The sequence below is a fragment of the Nesoenas mayeri genome (assembly GCF_963082525.1).
Source record: "Nesoenas mayeri genome assembly, chromosome: 3".
Lineage (NCBI taxonomy): Eukaryota > Metazoa > Chordata > Aves > Columbiformes > Columbidae > Nesoenas > Nesoenas mayeri.
The window spans coordinates 96,525,212-96,546,668 of record NC_137544.1 but is presented as its reverse complement, the minus strand read 5'-3'; the positions used below and the strand labels follow the sequence as shown (position 1 = coordinate 96,546,668).

Here is a 21,457-nt window from a genome sequence, read left to right as displayed (position 1 = left end):
CTCCTCTTAGACTATAATCACCATCAGATGGACTCAGGGTATTTAAAAGTCTTATATTTACTTAACACATTCATAAATTCCCTGCTGGAAATGGGTCGTCATGATACTAGAGGAATAACTAGAAATGACATTCAGAGCAAAGTAGCTCAGATCTACCTCCAGTAAGTTTCTCTACACACATTCCAACACTTGCTTTTCAGGAGGGTATAATGATTTACACATTACTCTTAAGTAGAGGAAGTTTCAACAGTAGATTAGTAACACAAACTGACAAGCTATATGTGCCTGTCAACAATGCACAGCAAAGCTGTTGCTGTCTTTGGCCTATAACAGTTGACATGTAAAAATACTCTGCTTTTCCCTATAAAAAGATCCATCATCTGAAGTCAGTAAGAGATCATGAGTATCTCTAAGTATTGTGTAAATTTTCCACACTCAGCTGACTTCAAGTGTTAATGGCTTTAAAAGCAGGAGAATAAAACCCCAAGTTTACAAACATCTAACAACAAACTGTGTAATCCTGGTGCATCATTGGTGGTGTTGCTAAATTTGCTCTTGATATCACAGTGTCAACATCCAGGTGCAACTGCTTCAGTCATTTTGTGGCTTTCTATGGAAGTATGTGCAGATCTTCCTCATGGAAACTGAAGTGGTTGCAGCCTAGAAAAAACAAAACAAAACCAACAAGAAACATTTCTAGGTTAACAGTTCATATGCTGCAGGAGTCTTAAAGTCGCTTTCCATCATTGCTCTGGTCTGATAGCTTCCCAAATAAGATAATAAATGAAAGGTTCTTTGCCATAATCTGTTTGTCTCACAGATAAGAGGCTTACTACCTCCCGGGAACACTGGCTGAAACCTCGGGTAGTCTTACTGCCACTGGAAAAGCACTCTGGCTGCAGTTTCTCCCTACAGCAGATCAGAGGGCTGCAGGTACCCAAGATGTAACAGATCAACAAATACTGCTGGTATTCCTGGCATCTCCTCAGGCTTCAAGTACAACTCAGGAGCATCCTGAAATCTGAACTGGAGCATACTGGGCAGAAAAGATAATTGTTCTATAACAATCTTTCTCCACGGCAAATCTCTCTGTCTTGTATTTAAGTACATGCAGCATAAAGCACAAGTAGTTGTAGGTTTACTATAACCAAGATTTCTTGGTGCAGCCACAATAAGAAGAGCTCAGCTGCTGTGCTTAACTGCAAGAGTGGTGGCTTGCACACTTCACATCTGATAGAAGTGCTGGAAGATGTGAAATCAGGTATTTTACTAAAATAAGACTTAATGATGGCAACTTCTAGCATTAGATTTTCAATTTAGAGTACAACTGAAATATGATAAGTGAAACTTTACATAATGTTTACTGAAATGAGACTCAGCCAAAGACATTGTGGGACTCAGAGCCCAGTTTCAGACACAAGTGAAGTTTGGTTTGTTTTAAAAAACATAATTATTGTTTCTCAGTTTGCATATCAAACCTTCATGCCAACTTTTTTAGCTACTTTATAAGCTTAACATTCAGATCTTAGGATGAGCTCTTGCCAGGCTTCTTGTACATGGAAAGTAGGATTATGTAGGTTAAGTCCTGTCTTCTGACTCTTGCAATTCCTTTATTTTCTGCTAGTTTTCAATTGAAGGAACTGAAGGCATTATTTAGTCCCGTGGTTTCAACATGGGTAACAAATTCTTTTGCTACCTGAGCTAGAATAAAATTTAGCTCTTTCTTCCAGTGCTGAAGTGGATTTCCAGTAACACAATCAGGCAGATGTGACAGTGAACACACAAACAGTAGATCTGCCAGGAAAGGTGCTGTCACTGTTGTGCGTCTCAGAGCAAGCTGTATTTCAGATGACAGCTACATCCTTTGAACACCTGACTGGGAACTGGGAGGATCACTGATCTCCTGTGTGCTCTAAGTCCCTTTAAAGTGAGGGACGTCAACATCCTAAAAATTCTCTTTCCACATGGAGGGGATTAGTAGATAACAGAATTAATGTATCTGGCTTATTAGGCCAGAAGTCATCCCTTTTGTCCACAAAGGGATAATTCTTTGAATGCTTGAGCAGGAGAGAACAAGGGCAGAGTGGCAGCTAGGGGTAAGTGCTTTCATGACCACTGTCACTGACGGTCCTACTTACAGTTTTCGGTGAAGTGGCCGCTGCCACAGTCTCTCGTCGTTTGGCACCAGGACTGCAGGATGACGGGGGGCTGTTTGATGTGCTCTGGCTGCCAGCTCTGCCAGTCCGGAGCTTCTCTCCCAGAGCAGACAACCAATTTTTTCTTTCAGGTGAACTATTCTCTTTATCTACTACCTCAGTGTCTTTCCCACATGGAGATCTGAAGAGATGGGGAGGAGTTTGAATGCCTGATAGATTAATACGGCTTCCAGGAAAGGAGAGCTCTTTTGGGCTGCGGCTGGAGCCTTCACAGTCTTTATCAAAGTCAGCCAGACTGAGAGAGCCTTCATCATCAGCTTTTTGGTCTGTGGCCAAGTGACATAAATTGAGCTTGGATTTCTTAGCCACATGGTCCAGTTCAGTCACACAGCTACAGGCCTGCAGACACTTCTGCCCCACATCGTCCCCCTTGCTGCACTCGAGCCTCCTCTTGGCACGCTTTTCAAACTGTGAGTGTGGGGCTTTAGGAGGGCACGAGGCTTCCAGGAGACCTTGGGTGACTTCTGCCAAGGCTTTTCTAGGAGAAGGAGCCTTTGTCCCCACTTCTGGAGAAGAAGAGCACGGAGTCCTTGTAACCCAATGTTTAATGGACATTTTGGAGGAAGGGTTTGGTTTGGGAGAAGTGCATGGGCTGGCTCCGCTCCGCTTGGCTGGGGCGCAAGCTGCCGCCGTCTGGGTTTTGAGAGCGCCTGTCGGAGTGTTTGTAGGCAGGGGAAGGTCTCCAGAATAAATGGGAGCACAGGCAGCCATCCGTGGCGAGGAATTACAGGGGCTGCCCACTGTGAAGGCCTTGGCAGGAGTACTTTGTGGGCTGGCTGTCGGTCCTGATGGGGGAGAAATAAGTAGTCTGATGAGGAACACAGAATAGCAAATTAAAGACAGCCCTTTTATAAACAGCCCTTCCAACCAGGAGATGAATTCAGCGCTGACCCTGCTTCTCAGACATACCCTTTTGAATTAAGAGGTTGCATAAATCCCTCTAATTTTGGCTAAACTGGTACAAGTCCTATGTAAAACCCCACATCATATTGATAAGTATAATACAGTACAGTTGTGTAATGTCTGATGTCTATCCCTTCTGTAACGAGCACTCCTATGTGAGCTACAGCCAAAGGACGGATGGACAGGGAAAACAGATCGTGCACATTTATCTGGCCTTGCTGGAAGCCTTGTAGTGGCTCAGTCCAGACTGCTCTGTACCCAGATGCTGCCTGACAGCAAGGCTGGTCCCCACCTTCCCCACCTGCGCTGCCATCTTTAGTGTCTGCATAGCTGGGGTGAGGGACAAAGGTAATGAGAGCAGGCCCCACAGCTAATTACAATACCAAGGAAGCCTTATGCCAGGAGTGTCAAACTCATTTTCACCAGGGGCCACATTATGTGTAAATACTGTATTTATACAGTCCTAAAATTACATTTGGCCCTTTGAAGGCAACTGTGAGGCTGATGTGACCCTTGGTGAAAATGAGTTTGACACCCCTGCCTTATGCTATAATGCCCTACTATATGAATAATGCTCCTGGTCAGGTGTTAATCGCTGCATATTTTAAAGGTTAAAAAAAAGACTGAGAGCAGGAAAGGAGACTTTCATTCTCTTGTCATTTTGCTGAAGGATTAGTATGAAGATGGCAGTTATTTACCACACCCAGGGAAATGTGAGAAACTCTTCAACTCTTGACCAAGGACTTAAATTCCAAACGAAATAAAATCTGTCCCAAACAGATTTCACAGTGGCTTTTGAGCTCACTAGCCAAGATGTAAACTCCTCTGCTTTTAGAAAAGAGGTTCTGAATACCCAGCCTCTTAGTAGTCACAGGCAGGGGCATAAGGACCTCACTTGTAACAGTGGGAATCATATATATCAAAGATCTTGGTCTGCAGCAGTATTAGAGGGGTTTAATTATTTATTGTTTTTTTATTTCTGGCACCCTCCAACAGAGAACACATTAGAGGGTTCGTTAGATGCCTGCTTTCTCATTCATTTAGCTTGTGGTGATACAATTAAATAGGATAGCACCGTAATTACTCTATACCTTCCCACTGCTAAGCACAAGAGCTCTAAATATTTTCTGTATACCAGGGGTTTAGTCTGAACTCCTAATTCTCGGCATTAGCACTGTACTATAAAGCACTTCATTAGAACAATGAGAAGTCTAGTGTCAATAACCTGCCATTTTCTTTAGCTTGCTGGGCTGTCTCACAAATAGCATGTTAAGTGAGCATCTACATGACTTTTTGATTATATACCATACTAAGCCTCTTTCAGTACTTCCTTTTACTGTGTTACCTACTATCCAAAATACAAGTACTGGTGCATCAGAGCAAAATTAAAGAGGATCCCATATTAACGGATCCCACTACAAATCACTCTAACACAATAAAAGAGAGGTAAGGACTCCTTTCCTGATAAAATTTGCCACTTCACAACAACTTGTTTCAATCTGGTCTAAGAGAAAGTAACCGCCAAGATTGGTTGTCCTAATCTTTACTTTAATGAGCACTTACAAAACAATAACATCTCAGCTGGGGATTAGTTGCGCTTAAAAATCTAAGCTCCTAGAGGCAGAAAAAGCAAGCTCAGCAACTCTTGATCCTGAATGACCGTCTACAGATTCACAGAGCAGGAATATTGCATTACTAGGTGGGTATGGGCAACTCTCAACCCCAAATCAGTCTGAAAGTTGGAGGAGGCACTAGATAAGGGGAAAGAAAAGTTATCTTGAGAGTTGGATGGGTGTCACAGCAAGAAGCAAACCCAAACGTGAGAAACAACCCCAAACTTGAGATAAAGAATACAAAGATCGGGCTTTTTTGTAAGACTGCTTGCATTATTCAGGCTTCTACTAAGCCAGGTCCAAGCTTTTTCCATTTAAGCTGCTATTGAATGTAGCACAATATTGTAAATATCTGTAGTCAACCTGCATTACACCAAAGCACGTTATTTCAGATGTTTCATACCTCTTGTGCTATGAACCTTCTAGAGTGATATAATCAATCTCCAGATTTAAGAGTCACAAATTGTCCACGCACAGGCCTGCTCCAGATTTGGTTACACAAAAACATAGAGAAAGTAGTGCAACTTAGGGAAACCACAAAAAGAATTTCCAAAGAAAAGGAAACTGTGCTCGCTACGCTTGACGATATAGGTCAACAGTTAATACACAACCTCAGTCTCACAGTTACTGTTCCACATAAATGGGTGTGGAACTACCTAGACCTCATCCCAGCAGGTCTGAAATATTGCTTAGCTTGCCAGCTCTGAATCAGTCTCTGCAGATAACTCCTACAATCTAACAGCACGTGCTTTGTGTTCAAGAGCCAAGGTCAGCAGGAAGCCGGCTGTTGTGATTGCAGTGTCTGTGTACTTCCTCTTCCCTCCTCTGTTACTTTAATACAGCAAGAGTGAGGAGAAATAAGCTATTTTTCTAGCATAATTGTCAAAGCTGATGTGTAAAGTTTTAGTGTACAAGCTACTTTAGGTTTCAGGCTTCTGGACCAGACCTACACTTACTTCTCTTTTGCTGAAACGAGTACACAAAGTGATTTTGAGTCCTTTCTGAAGCAAGGGGTGTGCACACACAAACCATTTACCATCTACGCAGCAGGCCTGGCACTCTCCCCGCTATTGTCCTGCAAACTTCCTGCAAGACTGTTACTCCCTGGCAGAAGGTTAGAGGTAATGTTATCCCATTAGTGGGATTTGGAGACCTTCAGCCTTTATCTGTGCTAGCCAAGGTGAAATTCATTTGGAGGGTGGCTAGAAAAGATAGGTGGAACACAGGAAGTCACACCACCAGCTGCTGGGAAGCTATTGTAGTCTCAGGTTCAGAGCTACACCACAGAGCAGCTCATCTTATTTCACTTTTTTTTTGGGAGGGTTGTTCTCCTTTCACCTACTCTACTGTAATAAAATGCAAGTTTCAGACAAGTCAAAAGTAGTGCAATGATCCGGGGCTCCTTTCTTCTAGTCTCAAGTTCTGTCCAGTGTGTAGCTTCTCTACAGGGGCCAGATCTGCTTGAGAGCTGTGAGCACATGCTGCGTAGCTTGTCTGATCGCCTAGGCTTTGTAGAAAGGTATTGCATTCGTTAGCTAGTCTTAACATGTGAGCAGATGAATGCTACCAATTAATTCTTGAACATTATGATTGCATCACGATTGTCTACATTCATTTTCGAAGTACTTTCACTACATGGCATTTGTCTGTGTAGACAGTCAGTACCACTGTATGAAGCTGAAGAAGGAGGTGTAATACTGGTAGCAGCAGCAAAAAAATCTGTGCAGAATTCAACCACCAGGCAGGAGGAAACATTTCAAAGGTCCAAGGTGGTATATGAGCCATCAGCCCTTTACAGGTAAACTAGCAAACTGGAAAAAGTATATGATCTTACCGCTCTCAGATATTATTTGATATTAAAAAAAAGAGTGCTACAGCACACGCACACAAGATCTGCTTTGACTGTTCGACTATTGAACCCTGCTGATCCCCACTGAAGATTTGGCTGCCCGACAAGCTGTATTAATGAATATTTGCTTTGCAGTCTGCTCATATAGACTTCAGCATACTTGCAAGCTATTTCAGTCAGCTTTTCTTGTTGGTGGCTGAAGTATTTACAAGTAGAAGTGATTGTCTGGCTATATGAATTAATGCCTAATACAAAAAAAAATAGAACACTAATAAGAAAAGCCAAAGGCTTTTGTTGGTACAGCGAACAGCCAAAATTCAGAAGCTGTGTTGCAGAGCAAGACACCTCAGCTCAGGGGCCTTACCTGCTCCACGTTGCTCTTCTGGTTTCTTCTGAGTGACCCAGCCCACCAAGTTGATTTTGCTGAATGCTGATTTCTCCTCCTCAGGACGATGTCGTAAGCGCCAAATCCTCACAGTGTTGTCGTCAGAGCATGTGGCAATCTACAGTATAAATTAGTTTGTTGAAGTAACCAAGGCACATCCTCTGGATCGCTGGCCAAGTGAAACAGAACAGCTACACCCAACACACCATGCCAATATGAATGAGGGTGAAGCCTGATTAAGCGGGTACAAGATTTGCCCGTAAAACAAAAAAAACCAACCCAACTCTGTTTCTTTGCCATACCAGACAGCAGCATTTGCATTAAAGTTGGCAAGGTTGCCACTTCCACATCTTTCTGCAAAATGTCAGTCACCAGTAACCGGCTGCCTTGCACAGCTCTGTAACAGACACCTGTCTGCTCAGGAAGGGCCATGGTGTATTTTGAAATCTCAATCACTCGGTAGAAAAATGCAGCCATGCTGCTTTTTGCACCTGCATCCAGGTCTGTCTCTGTTATTCAGAAGCTTTTCTGCTTGGGGACAAACGTTTGCAACACACCAAGAAGGTGACATTGGAAGGCTGTTGCACCAGCCTCAGGCACTTTCTCTTCAGAGTCATATGTCAGCAGTACCTGGCAGAGAAACCAACTCTGCTAGAAACGTTGGTTTAGATCCACACCGCAGCATCACATGCTCCAAAAGGATCTGTGGAATGTCATCCAAAGAAGCAGCAGAACTCACGTAGCACCCCTTTTATGGCTCTCTTTGGACAAATTGGCTGATGACTCACAGAGGAATTAGCAGCAAGAAAAAGGAAATGCTGTGGCCAAAGTTCACAGCAAACTGGATGGGAAAGTACCTCTACTCTAACCTTTGTGACACCAATAGTGTACCTACAAAAAGCAGCTTTGCCTCTCAAGTCACTCCAAGCAGCTTCCTGACCTGTCTTAACACCACATTTTCCACTTCTCTTCATGCTTCAGCATCTGTACAATGGCTGACTATTTCTTACCTGTGTCAGTAATGATTTTAAAAGCGGTATTGGTCTGCATTTCCAACACATCATGATCAGGATGCTGGGCCACCTCTAGATCACAGATTTTATCTAAAATGCCAATTCTCATATTTTTGTGCATCTTACACAACCAGAACAATTCCTCCTGTTTGGCCACAAGACTCCCACCCTCCTACACTGCAACACTTTTCCAAAGACCCAGAGCTATAGTGCAAACCAGGGAGAGTGCCTGACTTGCTTAATATTACGGGATGAAAGAAACTCTGGCTATTATTAGGACACTATCTAGGATTTTTCAGGGTTGTTTCACATTTTGAGCTAGGCCAGTCATTTGAACCAACCTCCTACTGCAGTCCTCTTCCTTTTGGCGATCTCTGGTGCAAAATTACTGACCCAATTTCACTGTAGGTTTTTGGGTATACACACAAATATGTCATTAAAACAGTTCTGATTTTGAAAAAAGGTCAAAATGAAAAGAGTCCACACATTTTTTAAAGGGTATTCAAAACTTCTTGCCGCTCTGTGTAAGACTTGCAGATATATCAATGGTCAGACAGGTAAGAAAGCTGTAAGAATAGAACCATAGAACAAACTTTTGGCTTATGAAAGCCTGGATTAAATGGTTTCACAGTTTTGTTTCTTACAGGTAGTGTCACAGGCTCTCATCAGAAGAGGTATTTTTTCTTTTGCAATTTCCTTGGTCTTATCAAATAGCCTAAATTATTTGAAAATAATTAAAAACTTCTGATACATTGTACTCATGTGACTAGCACCGTTTACTGCCCCCTAAATGAACAGTTTTAGAAATTATTGACTAAAAATTTCCTCCCAAATAAACAAATACTGCTGCAATTTTGAAAAGCAGATGTTGCCACATCACATCTTTTGTTTCACAGGAAAGAAAATTTTCTAGAAAACAAACCTTAGTGAAGTCTGAAGGACACCAAGCAATGGAGGTAACTTCTTGAGAGTGACCAAGGAGTATCCGTGGAGGAAGGCTGGGCTCAGAAACCTTAAAAATTCCATAGAAAAACAAGTAAACAATCAGAAGTCCTGCAACCTAATATACATCGCTAAGAAAAGACCCCACAGCCCACCTGTGAAACATGTGAGTCCTTTCCATCTTTCCTATATGAGATGGATAAACCAAACACTCTCAGCCTGTCATCATGAGACAGCTGAAGGAGCCCTAAGAATCAGTTGGTGCTTCATTTCTCAAGGTGAAGCATCTGGTGAGCACTGAAATGTACTTACTTGCCTGGAAACACTTGTTTAGTTTCTGCTACACTCAGGATTTCTGCCTCCAGAATTGTCAGCCCAAAACAGGACACAAGCATTTTACTATATTAAGTACCTGTTCTAGGTAAGATGCTTACCGGTTTGGGAAGCTCATAGTTTTATTAAGGGTCTGCTGCTGTTTTACCAACGCCCCAATCAATAGTGGGTCAATAGTTTATTAAAAAAATAAAACTGTCACCAACAAAATCCTATGCATGAACCTTCACTGGCTTCAGAACTGGCATTTGTGCGACTGCCAGGTGCCTGTACCTCCTCCAACCAGCTGGACAACAGACCTTCTTAAGAGTTAATAAAAAAAGCTTCCTAAACCACTCGGGCTCATCCAATTGATCTCCATTTCTCTTACACCCTTAAAAAAAAAAGAAATCTTGCTCCTGTTCTACAGTATTGTTATTAATCTTTGATTACAGCTCCTGTCAGTGACAGATGCAGCTGAAGCTAGCATTAAATGGCCCAAAGAAGAAAACACACATGCATCCAACTTTTGCATGCTTTCAGCAGGCAATCCATTCTGGAGCTATGAGTCACCATTATTGATGTGACATTATAAGGGGGATTTATCCAGGGAGTTTGCATAAACAGCTAAGTGAATGAGCAGATTCTTTACTGTGTGGGAAAAGAAGCAGATGTGTAAGATTACAAAGGAAGATGCAAGACATGGGGGAAAGCTTCTGATTTACACACAGTTTTTTTGCCTCTTGTGGATCACCTCCTACAACAGCCTGCAAAACTGCAATTGAACATCCAGCTTCAGATCTTAAAGTTGTTCTAATACAAACTGGTTCATCTTAACAGGCCACTTTTTTTTTTCCTGGCATAGCAAAGGCAATCACTTGACTAAATATCCACTAAAGGCCTTGGTCAGGGTATTCCCTTCCCTGTCAAAACATGTAATACCACGGAAACCAAATCCCTATTTAGGGAATAAACAACAGGAGATCTCGGTGCAGAAAACACCTTTGTTTATATTTAATAGCAGTCTTCTATAACACACAACACAGACACAATAGCGGTCCAGTAAGCACTGATTGCTGGAAGGAACACAGAGGAAGAGAATTACTCTTGCTGGGACACAGTGGTTTTATGCTATACTACAGTAAATCAGACCAACTACACCCAACTTATATTATTGTGAACTAAAGGAGGATGCATAGTTATAGCTGTGTCCACTGTGCTTGGCAAAAGAGAGTTGGCCAGGCTGTGCATATTAAGTCAGGATTAGCCACAGCACATACTGCTTTTTGCCTGATTTGACAGGATATTGGTGGGGAAGTTAGAGCTATTGTGAAAAGGTTAAAAAGAGAAACCTAGGAAATGGGACTTCATTAGTTACTCTACCCACTGAAGCAGCTGTTATATCCATCTTCAAGATTCTGCGTAAAATAGTGGATGTAGTTTTATGTACTATGCAATACAGAAGCACTTAAATTTCGAGACTGTGAGAGACCAAAGGGTAACTTAATATGGTCACATTGGAGTGAGGTGTGAAGTACAGCTGTAAAGTACAGCTACATGTGTACCAGAGGATTCAAAGGACAATGGAAGTATGTGTCTATAAAGGAATTTTTTTATTACCAGGAAGGTAGCTCAGCTAGGTACCATCTTTGTCCAGAGAAACCTCTCTGCTATCTGGCTTTTATAATCTTAGGGTTGTTGAAGAGTCAGTTCGTTAATTGACAGACCAGTAATTTAAAAACCAAAAACGAAGCAACAAACCAACAACACAATAAAGCAAGTGTTCATTGCCTGAAAGTGATGTATATGTTGCAAAAGCCTGAAACAGTGTCCTTGTCAGCAATAACTTCTAGCTACAGTGTTCTTCGGGAATTGCTGACCCAAACACAGCTTGGCACTGATGCCGAAGTTTCTCAAAGAAATAATCTGGGTGGACAAATTCTTGCTCGGCCTTTCATTCCTCAACAATGTCTTGTCCTGCCTTTCATTTCTTTCTAGATATGGAAAGCTAGTGCTCTTCATTATGTTATTTCCAACATAACACATTATTTGCTTCTGCAATATCTAACCATGTTTTCTTCATGGCATAGTAAATCCTCATCCCAGGAAAAGATACATATGTTTCAGAGTCAGTAAAAGCTGACGGCATTTCAAACAAATTAAGGAGCCTCTGAACATGACAGATCTCAAAAGAGAAAGTTTTTGCTGGAAATCTCACTTTCTAACATGACCATGGTATTAAAAAGTGATCATCTGATGATTTGTTTAATACATATGCAAGACAATCTGTCACCCACATGTGATACCAACAAAAGCCTTCTGTACACAAATGCATTCTAAATATGCTTAAACACTTAAACTTTGAGATGTAATGACCTCTTTGAATGCTAACGTTCCCAGCCCCAGCCTGCATTTCAAGAAAGCATCAAAACACATGAAAGTAGGACGCCCAACCCAAGTTTGCGCAGGTATTACACAGAACTTGAGGAAGAATAAAATGACACTTGGCAGGGGAGAACCCACGCTACTGCACTCCTGCTGCTTCTGAGTAAGCAACCCAGCTGCTTACCAGTGTTCTCCAAACCAAAGAGACTCCATGCTCAAACCACAGACACAGCAGCCTGACCCTCTACTCTTAAAGGTTTGTATGTTACTTTTGAAGTCATCATGGCAGGGGTAAACAAGTCAGCATTCCCTAACCCGAAAGAAGCAGTCACCTGTGGTTTCTGTCAATTCTACGTCAATAAGAAGCCTACCCTTCTACTGCATGGCTGTCCCGTATGAAAACCAGAACTTGAAGTGCACCTTGTTCTGCGGTCCCTGCTATTAACTTGATGACTTTGCGTTTCCTACATGTCAGCACAAGATGCCAAGTGAGGAAGCCTCTCAGCTGTCAGACAGTGCTTTGGAATTTTGCTGAAGGCTCTGGCTGAGCCATTGCTGTAATACAAAGGCTTTAACTACTGTAGATTAAGCATGATAAAAAGCTATGTCTGAAGCAAGTGCTGGAAAAAGAGGAATTGGGGGGAAAGAGTGCCCTTCAAAACAATTAAACTGTTAGGTTTCTGTTAATGTGCTCCATTGCTAAATATGAAGCTAGAACTGTCTGTCTACTTGTCATAGCTGGATGAGTCACCAGGACTGAAAGAGGATTTTAATGCCCATTAAAATCAGATTAAAATCAGCAACTTGCAATAAGCAGCAGTGATGAGAGACATACTGAAGGCAGGAGGTTAGCTCTGTTTTACATTAAACAGTTACATCTAACCCTGAGAGCAACAAACTCCGGGCACAACAGGCCAGGAGCTAACCCTAGGCTGCTGCAAGCAGGAGTGGGAGACAGGGAGTGTCCTACATGAACATGAAAAGCAAATGAAACGAAAGAGCAGAGCAGCTTGGGGCTGCACACTTGGGTCTGTCCCCGTCACCTCACCTTCCAGATGTATGCGTTGCAGTCGCTCGAGCCACTGACCAGGAACTGGTCGTCTGGGCTGGTGCTGGATTTGATGTAAAAGGTTGAATTCTGGTGCCCGCTGAAAACTGCCACTGTGAGGAAGAAAGAAAAAAGTCAAAACAAAAGCCCCACTCAATGCATAGCGCTGGAGTGGGTGGGTTGCGCAAGCAGGGCTGATCTTACAGGCTTTTCCTGCCCAGCCGCATATGCTCTGGAGAAAGTGGAGAAAGTGGTTGCACTGCTCCCTCGCTCTGGGGCAGCAGGAATTCTTTATTATTCACCTGGAGCCCTTCAGGCTTTCCAAATGAAGCAGGTTTACCTGAACAGCTCTCTCTGCAGCATTAGGAAGCAGTGGCAGTTTCATTAAAGCTTCAGCTTCACCCATGTCACAAGCAACCTGAGACATCACCTGGGATGCCCCACTACTCTGGTTATGGTTCCACCACCACCAGCCCCACAACATTAGCAGAAAGCATAGCGAGGGCCTTCTTCCACTCAGACGGCAAGGAGGGTGCTTGCTGCTCCTTCCTCCTGCTCCAGCATCTTTATTTCATCAACAAAACTTACACCATGTCAACCACGCTTGCTGGTTGCCTATATTTAAAGCCCCAATAGTGTTTGTGAAAGCCTTGAAAGCATCACCCTGAATGGTCACCATTTCCCCTGTTGCGGGAGCTGGAGGAGCTGTTGGCCAGCACAGGAGCTGAGGGTGGACCTAGAGCACCCAGCTGCACTACGTCACATCCTCTCATCGGGGCAGAAAGGTCGAGTTTCCTGATGTAGCACCAGACACGGCTGGCACCCCCTCTACCAGCCCTGTTTTAATAGCGGTTTTGGTAAAGGAGCTGACCCACAGACCAGAGGACAGGTGGCTGCGTTTGGTGGTCTTTGAAAAATTGCAAGACCCCCAAAATATCCCTTAACTTTTACCCACAGCTCTCTCAGCACAACAACAGCCACGGGACAGCGAGGCCCTTCCTAAGCCAGACCTATCAGCAAGTCCTGCTAGAGTGAGGAATTTCCTGACGCCCCCCCACAAGCTCCAGCTGCCTCAGCAGGGCAGCCTCAGCAGGGACAAAAGGAGAGAAGCACAGAGCGGTGGGCAGGCGCTGCCCTCTGCGGGAACAGCCACACACGCTTCATACGGCTGGCTGAACTGAGGTTGCTCGCTGGGTTTTATCGGCTTCATCCACGAGGAGGCCAAGGGTGGGATGCTCTGCACTTTGGAGAGAGCCCACTCCCATGGGGGGGCAGGATACTGTGTATTTCCACAGCTCAACAGTCACACCCATGGTAAAACTCAACAACTGACCTACTAAAATGTGCTACTTGCACCACTTTTTGACTCTGGAAGCATTCCCACCCACCATAATGCCTTCCCGAAGAGCAGACAGAAGGACATATTGTTCATTTAATTTCAATTAACTGAGAGACTGAGAAAAGCAACGGAAACTAAGCCGCGTGTCTGGCTGGAATGCATCTAACAAGTTTTGCTGCTTCCTGAGAAGCGGCCACTGGCTTCTGACACAGCAGCTTCGTGCACTGAAATCTGTGGGCTGTCTTGCCAACATAAAAGTCACAGATGCAGAGCTGAAGGTATCAAATATCTGAATAAGACCATTTTACATGGATTCATATCTAAGAGCTCGAAAAATCAGTGATTGCCAGTAAGCACGAGATTCAAAGTTGCTTCAGGTGAGTGGAAGCTGGAAACTAGCTGTTCCCCACCAGAAAACATGTAAACTATCCTTAGTCTCAGTCTGGGTGAACCAGTATCTGCATTTATGCAAGTTTTTGTGCTATTAATTTCATGTGGGTGGCTTAACACAAAATATGATTGGCCCTTGCACAGATGCCTTCTCTCCTGGGCAGATTTAGATACAACAGCATGGAATAAGTCTCCTAAGCATTCAAGCTGGTCTCTCTAAGTCACAGGGAGAAACTTGCCTTTCTATGGTCTGCAACACCTATTTTTTGCAGCTCTTTCCACAGATGTCGTGCATACCTGGAACAGTCCTTGAACTTGTCATGTTGAACATGTAGATACTGTCATCAGTGCAATTAGCAAACAGATTAGCACCGGTGGAATCCAAAACAAGGCTAGAATATCCTATAGACAAAGAGAGAAGTTCTTCATCAGAAATAACTCCACAAAAAACAGGAATTCTCAAAGAAATGCCTAGAGAGGGAAATTTGGAAAGGATCTCTATTGTATATGAGATTGATTGTTATTGGAAAATTATTTGTTTGATAGAGCACTTGCTGGGGAAGGAAAGCTTCTAGAATAATATCTATGTTTTCTCTTGAGGATTCAGGCTGATATTTAGAGAGGATCTCACCTTCAGAGCAGGCAAGCGATTCATTTGATACTTTCAAATGGACAACAGGAACAACGAATCGTAGAATTTGTAGATTAAAAATAAACAGAAACCCTCATGCTTTGGTAGAAAAAGCCAAGTTCTGATTTCCTAGTGATTTAGGTTCAAAAAAAATCTTTCCCTGACAGCACATTGTTCCACAAACAGCTCTTCAAGGATTACTCTCAGGTTCTTGGGACTGACACTGATCATTACCACGTCAAGACAGTTGATTAGATAAGTCATCGGGAATTACTGTGTTGCATCAGAGCATTGTAAGGCGTTAAGATATTGATACAAAGAAGCACAGAGCAGCATGAACAAGAGTGCTATTGTTTTTGATAACAAACAGCATTAAGTATTGCTCCACTCTGGAAGGTTATAATGTAAAAACCCAGTCTGGTCTGTTGCATTTGCAAGATACAATGCAAAGAAAGAGTTCAATCTGATTTTTCCTCATGTATCAAAACTACTAGCTGAATTCTGCCTCAAGAGCTCTATCATTCCCTCATCTCCATTTCTGAAAATGCACTGCTGAAGCTTATGCAAGTGTTTGTCATTGGTGCAATGATACAAAAGTGGGGCACATTCACTCTGCAACTTGAAGATTTGGTATTGGCAATCGAAATACCCTGCTGAGCTTGTCAGTGTGATCTAATTGGCTAAAGAGATGGAACTGTTGGTCCTTCTTAAATTCACGTTGCACTTAAACAAATACATCCTCCAATAACTTACCAAGTTTGCGAGTACTGGTCCCAGGGTATAAAAAAGACTTGAAAGGCACCGGGTCCTGAGAGTAAGCCCCATAGTTCTTGCGCAAGTCCCACACTTTGATCACACTGAAATAGAAAAGCACAAGTGTCTTCAACTTAAAAATTTATTTTGCAATGCTGACAGGTCCTTCTGAGAGCACAGGAAGACAGATTGCTCATTACTGAGGAGTCTCCAGTGCTACGGAGCAGCTGAGCAAGAGTAGAGCAGAGACAGGCTGAAAGCAAAACAACTGCTCTGCTGGTTATGGATGAGGAAGTGGCATTGTCTTTTGTAACTTACACAACATCCAACATGGGTGCACAAGTCAACTTTCTTCAGCTAGTAAAAGGATATGCAAGGATGTCTTTGTACTCCTGACTTGTCGTTTTAAAAATGAAGGCCCTCAAGGTTTTTCCTCCTCGACAGGAGCAAGCCTCTCTCGCGAGCCATAGGCAGGAGAGTCAATCTTATCTGCCTGAGAAAGGCTCTGACCACATGGAGCCTGCTAAAGAATTGAGTTCTGAGAGGGTAATCGCCATGCTAATCAGTGAGACAGTTTGCCTGCGCTCCAAGATCTGCACCAGATCTGGCACCTAGAAGAATGCACCCTTTGTAACTCAAGGCAACATTTTTTCAAGCATGCCTACACATATCCAGGCACCAACCACCCACTTGCATCCCAAAACAGCTCTCTGACAATACTTTGTTTACTTGAGGTCCAATAAGTCCACAAGAATAGAGAGGGATATTAAGAACTGCTCCCGTTCTGCCCCATAGCTAAGACACTAAAATGAGCATTTACCACATATGCACAATTTGTCCCAGCACTGCCACCTCCAGTAAGGAAGAAAAGCAGCATTCAGCTTTGCCAAAGCAAGCTAGCAGCATAGCTCTGCTCAATCTATCTAATAGCAACTGTAGCTTTGTGGGCCACTGTGTGATCTTAGGAAAAAATTGCCCGTTTTTTTTTGTGCCACTGTGAAGAACATGCAGAATAGACAGAAAAGCCTTACCCATCAACAGCTCCTGCAGAAATAAGAGTATGCTCGTCCTGAAGCAGCACCACAGTTACACTCTGCTGGAAATCCTTGAAGGAGAAAAGGAAAAAAAAAACAACAAGGAAATAAAAACCCCACAACATTTATTTTCTTCCAAAGTCAGCAAGATCTTGCTGGTTAGTCCAAGGTCAAGTAAATACCAAGGACACCTCCTCCTAGCCAGGCAGGAGAACCTCGAAACACACAACAACCCTTCGAACACTCCCACAAGTGCAATTGCTACTGAGCAGTAAGTATTTGGGCAGCAGTTTGAAGCTAAACCTTGCAGGTCAGAGATAAGAGAGCTGCCTTCATCACAAGGTTTAATAGATTAAATAAGACTAGGTCTTACTGCAGTAAGCAGTCATTTGTGTGGTCAAATTAAAGAAAAATAAAAAGTTACAGCCCTCCCTATCTTCCCCCTCAAAAGAAGAATGCTGGACCACTTCTTTCCTCTCTGGAAAAAAAAGATGTATTTTCACATGGCATTTGCACAAAGATGGTTTTGATGGCTCATGGGTTGTTAGACAAATAAACAATGTCTAAAATTAGCCATAGCAAGTGACAATAACAATAAAAACTACCTCTGCAAAGATAAACTGAAGCAATTATGACATCCAAACCAAATATTTCTCGTGATAATTACTTAGGAAGGCTTCTATGAACAGCATTGTCCTCAGAAGACAGGCCTACTTTTCATTCGTTCCCCAGATACCTACCACCAACGGAGCAAGTCCCTTTAGGTTCTGCCTCTTCTTCTTTGGTTTGGAAGGAGTCTGCTTGTCGACCACATTGTGTGCTCCACTGATTTGATTCACTTGCCTATAAAATCCATCTGAAAGAAATCAAAGACATCTCAATGAAACGTTTCTATGCAATTTTTCCATCACTTTAATAAAACAGGCAGTGGCTGAGACTAACCTTTAAAACTATTTAAAACAATGTATTCTGAAAACAACAATTGCTGGTTACATATGAAACCAATGAGAAGAACACAGTACAAAACAGGAGCATATACAGCAAAAAATTGCAGAGGTCAGTGTAAGCTAGAACTGGCCTGGACTGGCTGCCTTTGGAAATTATCACCCCTTGGTCCGGGCTTCAGCGTGCAACCTCATCTGGAGTGTTCAACCCACTTCATCCTGAGCAGAACTGTATTCATAGATAGGTTTCCAGTGCTTTTCCACTTCATAATTTTCCAGTAGCCTTTGGCTGCTACTTCTCACTTCATGAAACTTACTGCTGTACTACAGAAAAGTGACTTTTCTACTTTTTTTTTCCCTATACTTTCCACATCAGTCATATGGAGCTTCTCCTTTCCCCCAGCTGCAAGTCTGAAGAGCCTGGGACAGATGAAAGAGACATGTTCTGACAGCACAGGTCAGGAAACTTCCGGGATAGAGTAGAGAACTGGGAAGAGGCATAAAGGCATGACCTGACCAGGGAAGGAAAAGCTCCAGGAAACAGAAAGAGAGGGGCAGAATGAGCTCACCCTGCATTTAGCAGGTGTTCCCACAACATATTCAGTTGCTCCCAGGACTCACAAGCACCTTTGCTCCTGCACTTTCTGCCTTTCTTCCAACTCTGGCAGGAATCTTCCCAGCTTTGCTTCATCCCTCTGAACGGCTCTGACTTGAGCACTCTCACCCAACACATCTATCTCCTTGCTTGTCCCACACAAGGATGTTTTCTGTACCTCCTTATCAGTATTATCAGAACAGCATGTATATCATGCTGTTAATCTGAGACTGTTGCAAAGTGCAAAAAACATTAGACACAGAAGGAATACCTATTCTGCCCCTTTACTGTACAAAAGCAGTCCACTGTTATCTGACAAGGCTCTTCTTAGAGAAGTGTTGCCTATATTGTAATCAAAAGCATTAGTCCAACATGTACATCTGCATACCGTTTTTACACAAGATACTGAGCTTTTTTGATATGGATCTGAAAGTCTGGTTACCTTTCTTGTTGCATCTGGTATCCCAAACCATGATGTTTCCATCTCTGCCTCCAGTACAGAAGACAGCTGAGAGAGCGAAAAAGAGTGCTATTAGCTTTCAAAAGTTTTATTGTAATTAACCGAATGCTGTACAATGCCATCTATGTTCCTCTGGCTCTTTTGCCACAACACTTGGAATGCCAGTCCTAGAAATATAAAACTCAGGCCAGTCTTCTGCTATGCTTTTTGACTAGTTTCCTTAGTCTTCCTAGTCTTTCTTTACTACTGCTCTAGAGAAAACAGCTTATGAAAAGAATATTTACATATTTATGTATGGAAGTAAGGACTGAATTATTTCAATATCATGTCTTAAACTTGCCCAAGATCAGAAATGTGCAGATATTAGCAACAGGTCACCGTGAAGTTCCAACAAGTTAGTTTTGCTTCACTGGCTAGGCTGCTGCTCAGTTTGCCTCTGCTATTTTAACTGACAGTTTCCAAAGCCCTTTTTAGCCCCCAAAGGACCGATGTGCCAGGAGGAAAGATGAAGGGAAAAACAGACAACAGGGAATATCAACATTTACCTTTCTCAAATCTAGAAAAAGCAACTGACTTGAGGCTACACTGGTGACCTTTACATATGCCAAGAAGCTCCCCGGCTCTCACATCCCACACCTTGGCTGTCTGATCTCCCGAAGCAGTGACCTTCAGAAGGAAAAATAAAAAGCTTTAGTCACTTTCTGCACACAGTTGCCAAAGCATTAAAAATAAAATTAGGTGGGAAAAGACTGCTTACAATCCTGTGTTCCCCTGGTACCCAGGCAAGGTCAAATACAGCATTTGAGTGAGCCTGCCATTCTAACAACAAAACAAAAACCAAGATTAGCTCAGTGCATTGCAGTGGGATATTTTGCAGACGACTAAAGAACACCAGACACTGAAATTAGAAAACTTGTCAACAGCTTCCCTTAGGCAAGAAAAACAATACAGAACAATTCGCCTATTACTGCTGTTGTAAGGGCACAGTCACACTGCTGCTCTGTGAAAACTCAGCAAAGTATATGAAAGGATTTAAGTACTGCCCACATTTATGTTTAAATGACTTGCAAGAAGCTTCCTTTGATTCCAGTAGGTCTAGTACATGACATATCAAATGAAAATCACATTTTGTATAATATATACCCTTAAAGATGAGTTTGCTGGTAGTTTGAGCTTCAGTATCGTACAGTCTAACAAATCCTTCTTCATTTGCAACTGCCAGCACATGCTCCAAGTTTGGGGCTGAAAAGAAATCAAAATATATTTGTGTATTATGTAGCTGAATCATAATGTCCCTGTTCTTTGTGAAGGGCCACATATACTTCAAGTAGGGTACACCGCAAATAGATAGGTTTGAAAAAAAGGTATTTACATAGCAATTTAAATGTTCAAAATGCAGAAATATTGGCCAACACTTTTTTCTAGATGTTTCATTCAGGAACTACGATACATGGGCAATCAAATGGCTCCAGGAGCAACTTTTGAGATAATGGCCTCTTTCACCAGCTATAATAGTTCTCTAGTTGTAGTTTTCTGTATCTATACTGCCTATCATCTACAACCTCCAGTACTTTCTGTGGATGTGCATTAGAAAAGCAGGAAGCATGTATTTATCACAGGAAAACGCTACATGTCACAGTCTAGTGACATCCATCCGCTTCTTTGATTTCTACATACTCCATCCTGTCATATATTTTATACACTTTGAACAAAATTCAGTTGTCCAACTATGTAGCCTAGCACTGTCACCAAGAGGACACACCTTGAAACAGACAAAGCTGAAACAAAGAGGCTTCAAAATACATGCTTTGTTGTCACTTATTTAAGGGAATACTTTTCACCCGTATACCTACGAGCACCATGATGCAGTTTATATCACATTTAGATGCAAGTGCACTGTTACTAGCTCACTTTAAAGCAATAAACTTTAAAAACAAATAATGAGATACATTAAAAAAAAGAAGTTTTGAGTGCCAACAGCAGACCCCACACCCTGGCCCCTGAAAGGGCCTCTCGAAGGTGACTTTACCTGCAGAAAAGGCGCAGCCGAAAGGAGGGACGGGCATCCCCGTTTCCCCGTAGGACAGGTGGTCATCTTCTCGGCTGCAATGGTAACTGTCCAAGAGGTGCTGCAGGGGGAGCGGCGAGGACGGACCTACGGTGAGACAGACGGACCGTAACCGCACCGCACACCACCGGCGCGGGCGCGAGGAGCCCCGAGGCCCCCGCAGCGGCTGCGGAGGCGCCCGAGCCACCCACTCTGCGGTCGGGGAAGAGGGGGATCTAACCCGGGGGCTGCGAGGCCGCCGCTACGGCCGCCCGGGGAAGAGGCAGCGGCGGGCCGGGCCGCAGCGGGGCGGGGGCGCGCGGTACTCACGGGGCGGCGCGGCCGAGGCGCGGCGGAGCAGCGCGCGGCACAGCATGGCCAACGGCAACCGGTGCGCGCGGGACGCGACTCGTGGCAGCGACTCCCGCCACCGACCGACCCGCCAAGCGCGCCTCGGCCCCTCATTGGACAGCAGGCGCCCGCCGCGCCGCGCCCCCTTCCTCTGGTTGGCTGGCGAGGAGGGGCCGGGCCTGCAGGCCACACCCACCCGCCAAAGCGGCACCGGGATGCAGCCGCCGCGAGCGGCCGCGGCCGGTGT

General features: G+C 43.5%; 1 protein-coding gene across 1 annotated transcript; it reads right to left on the bottom strand.

Annotated features, from left to right (window-relative positions):
* Window positions 1-591: 591 nt before the first annotated feature.
* On the bottom strand, window positions 592-21,235 carry DTL (denticleless E3 ubiquitin protein ligase homolog; the record flags this gene model as incomplete). Its single annotated transcript, XM_080342120.1, has 15 exons — window positions 592-660; window positions 2,139-3,001; window positions 6,946-7,084; window positions 8,902-8,991; window positions 12,667-12,779; window positions 14,693-14,797; window positions 15,780-15,883; window positions 16,811-16,884; window positions 17,554-17,669; window positions 18,795-18,860; window positions 19,358-19,478; window positions 19,570-19,631; window positions 19,956-20,054; window positions 20,842-20,967; window positions 21,190-21,235. 15 exons carry the CDS (start codon window positions 21,233-21,235, stop codon window positions 592-594), a joined length of 2,193 nt encoding a protein of 730 aa, XP_080198246.1.
* Window positions 21,236-21,457: the final 222 nt, after the last annotated feature.